A 2,715-nucleotide genomic window follows, 5' to 3' on the forward strand; every position below is an offset into this window, starting at 1 on the left:
GATGGGATTCCATTCCTCCTGCTCGAATGCTTCTGTCGGAGGGAAGATTTGGCTTTACTATAGTAGTCACATCAATCTCTCTGTGCTCTCCATGTCTGAGCAATCATTAACCGTGGTGCTGAACATTCATCAACTCAGCGCCCAGATTAATTTGACTTTTGTCTACGCTAGCTGTGACAGTTATCGCAGGAGAGCTCTCTGGCAGGAACTGTCGGTGCTGGCAGGTTCTTTATAGTGTCTCTGGGTGGTTAGCAGGGACTTTAATGCAGTTTCAAATGTCGAAGAAAGAAGAAGTAGGAGAACCCCAGACAGTCGCAGCTCCGAGGAATTTGTAGAAGCGATAAACAATGCTAACCTTCTGGACGCTGGTTTTATGGGATCGCATTTCACATAGAGTAACAATCATTTGGGTACCTATAGAGTTTGGATGAAGCTTGACAGAGTCCTCATAAACGACGCCTGGAACACCGCTTTCCCATCTTTCTTCGTAGAACATTTGCCCCGTACTAGTTTCGATCATGCGCCTCTTCTCTTGTCTCTCCCCCGTCAAGTTTTAGCTACTCCCAAAGCCTTCAGATTTCAACGAATGTGGGTTCACCACGATGGTTTCCAGCAGGTAGTTAAACAGGCATGGAGCTCGGAAGCAGCGGACCATCCTATGTTCAACATCCTCCTCAAGATGAAGGCAGTCAAGAGCGCTCTCAGGACTTGGAACAAGGATGTTTTCGGCAACATCTTCACCAAGATCAAGGAAGATAAGGCCAAATTAGCAGACCTGGAGCTGAAGATGTCATCCGGCCCTGTCCTTGACACTGTTGATGAAAACCACCTCAATCTCCATCAGGCAGAGAAGGAAGAATTGAAGAATCTATATCTGTTAGAAGAGATATTCTGGAAGCAGAAATCCACGGTGCATTGGCTCGTAGAGGGAGACAGAAACACAAGACTTTTTCATTCCGTTGCCACTGAGAAACAGCGTCGGATGTCCATCAGATTCATCGACCTTCTTGATGATTGCAGATTGCACGATCTTCCAGACTTTAAAGTGGCAACTGTGGACCATTTCTCTGATCTGTTTGTAACAGGTAACACTCTGTTATCCCCTGATTTACTTCATGTTATTCCATCTATCATTTCACAGGAGCACAACAACCGTCTGCTACAATCTCCCTCTTTGCGCGAAGTTCAGCAGGCTGTAATGGTCATTCCTAGCAACGAAGCGTCGGGCCCAGATGGTTTCTCTAGTAGTTTTTTCAAAGCCTGTCGGGATACTATTGGGGCAGACCTTCACAGGGCTACAGAGTTCATCTTCCAGGGTGGAAGCTTCCCTAGAGCAGTTACGGCCACCCTCATCTATCTGATTCCCAAACACGCTGCTCCAAAAGCCTTCTCTGATTTCCCCCCAATCGGTCTCTGTAACCGTCTATACAAGATCATCGCTAACGTCATTTCTCCCCGTCTAAGCTTAGTGCTTCCTGAGCTAGTCTCCCCCTGAGCAAAGTGCTTTTGTGAAGGGTCGATCCATGGCTGAAAGCATTGCGTTGGTGCAAGAATTAGTGCAGGATCTTAACAGAAAAACTCAAAGTGGTAATATCATATTGAAAGTAGACATGGAGAAAGCCTATGATTGTCTCGACTGGAATTTCTTGAAGTAGGTGTTGCTAGAGTTCGGTTTCGGTTCCTCGTGGGTGCACATGGTCGAAAATTGCTGGAACAACAATTAGTTCTCAATTATTGTCAACGGCGAAGCGGTGGGGTTTTTCAAATCAACCCGAGGAGTCCGACAGGGGGATCCGTTATCCCCCGCTCTTTTCATTCTTGCAGCGGAGGTCCTTAGTCGAGGGATTAAAAACCTCATTTCCTAGGGTAGATGCTCGCCTTTCAAACTCAGAAGGGGCTGCCTCTAGATCTCTCACCTCCTCTATGCAGATGACACGCTGATCTTCACTAACGGAGGTCTAAAATCTCTAAGATCTCTTTCAGCTTTCCTGGAATCTTACCAAACGGCATCAGGCCAAAAGGTCAACCTCCACAAAAGTGCTCTTTTTTGCTCCTCCAAAATCCTGGTAGCTAGAATCCGGATAATTGAGAACCAGTTGGGAATTGCAAGAAGCAACTCGCCGCTCTTATACTTAGGGGTCCCGTTGGCCTTCAGGAAGGTGAAGTCAGTTTCTTTTCAGGCCCTTATCAACAAAATTGAGAGCCGTATCAGCGGATGGCGCGCCCGCTGCCTCTTCTAAGCTAGGAGGCTAGTTTTAATTCACCATGTTCTCAGTAGCATCCCGGTTTACCCCTTGGCGGCCACGATCATCCCCTCCAAGGTTTTATCTTAGCTAGAGCGACTGTTCGCCAATTTTCTTCAGGGTTGGGCCGATGGCAAGCAAAAGAACCACTGGATTTGATGGAAATCTATAGTGTTCCTCACGTCTAAGGGTGGGCTAAGAATCAGGTGTATGGACGACACTATGAAAGCGTTGTGAATGAAGCTGGGTTGGATAGCCAAATATAAAGAAGAGGGAAGCCTGTGGAAAGAGTTCATGTTCTCAAAGTATCATCTGGTCCCCCAGACCCCCAGCCCGCCTCACCCGCGCCACAGTCCAGGTGCGAGCCCACGTCTGAGACGCCGAATCCGGCTCCTGGCATATTGGCTAGGGTACTTGCAGCTTCTGGGTCGACAACTGGTCCGGTTTGGGCGCGCTGTCCTTGCTAGCCGAC

General features: G+C 47.9%; 1 protein-coding gene across 1 annotated transcript; it reads left to right on the top strand.

Annotated features, from left to right (window-relative positions):
* The first annotated feature begins 586 nt into the window (after nt 1-586).
* Nucleotides 587-1,495, top strand: LOC131232314 (uncharacterized). Its single transcript, XM_058228550.1, has one exon. It carries the CDS (start codon nt 587-589, stop codon nt 1,493-1,495), a length of 909 nt encoding a protein of 302 aa, XP_058084533.1.
* Nucleotides 1,496-2,715: the final 1,220 nt, after the last annotated feature.

Source organism: Magnolia sinica, chromosome 18 (genome assembly GCF_029962835.1).
Source record: "Magnolia sinica isolate HGM2019 chromosome 18, MsV1, whole genome shotgun sequence".
Taxonomy (NCBI): domain Eukaryota; kingdom Viridiplantae; phylum Streptophyta; class Magnoliopsida; order Magnoliales; family Magnoliaceae; genus Magnolia; species Magnolia sinica.

Coding starts and splice junctions, on each gene's coding strand:
- LOC131232314 (XM_058228550.1), top strand. CDS start 587: ATGTGGGTTCACCACGATGGTTTCCAGCAGGTAGTTAAACAGGCATGG.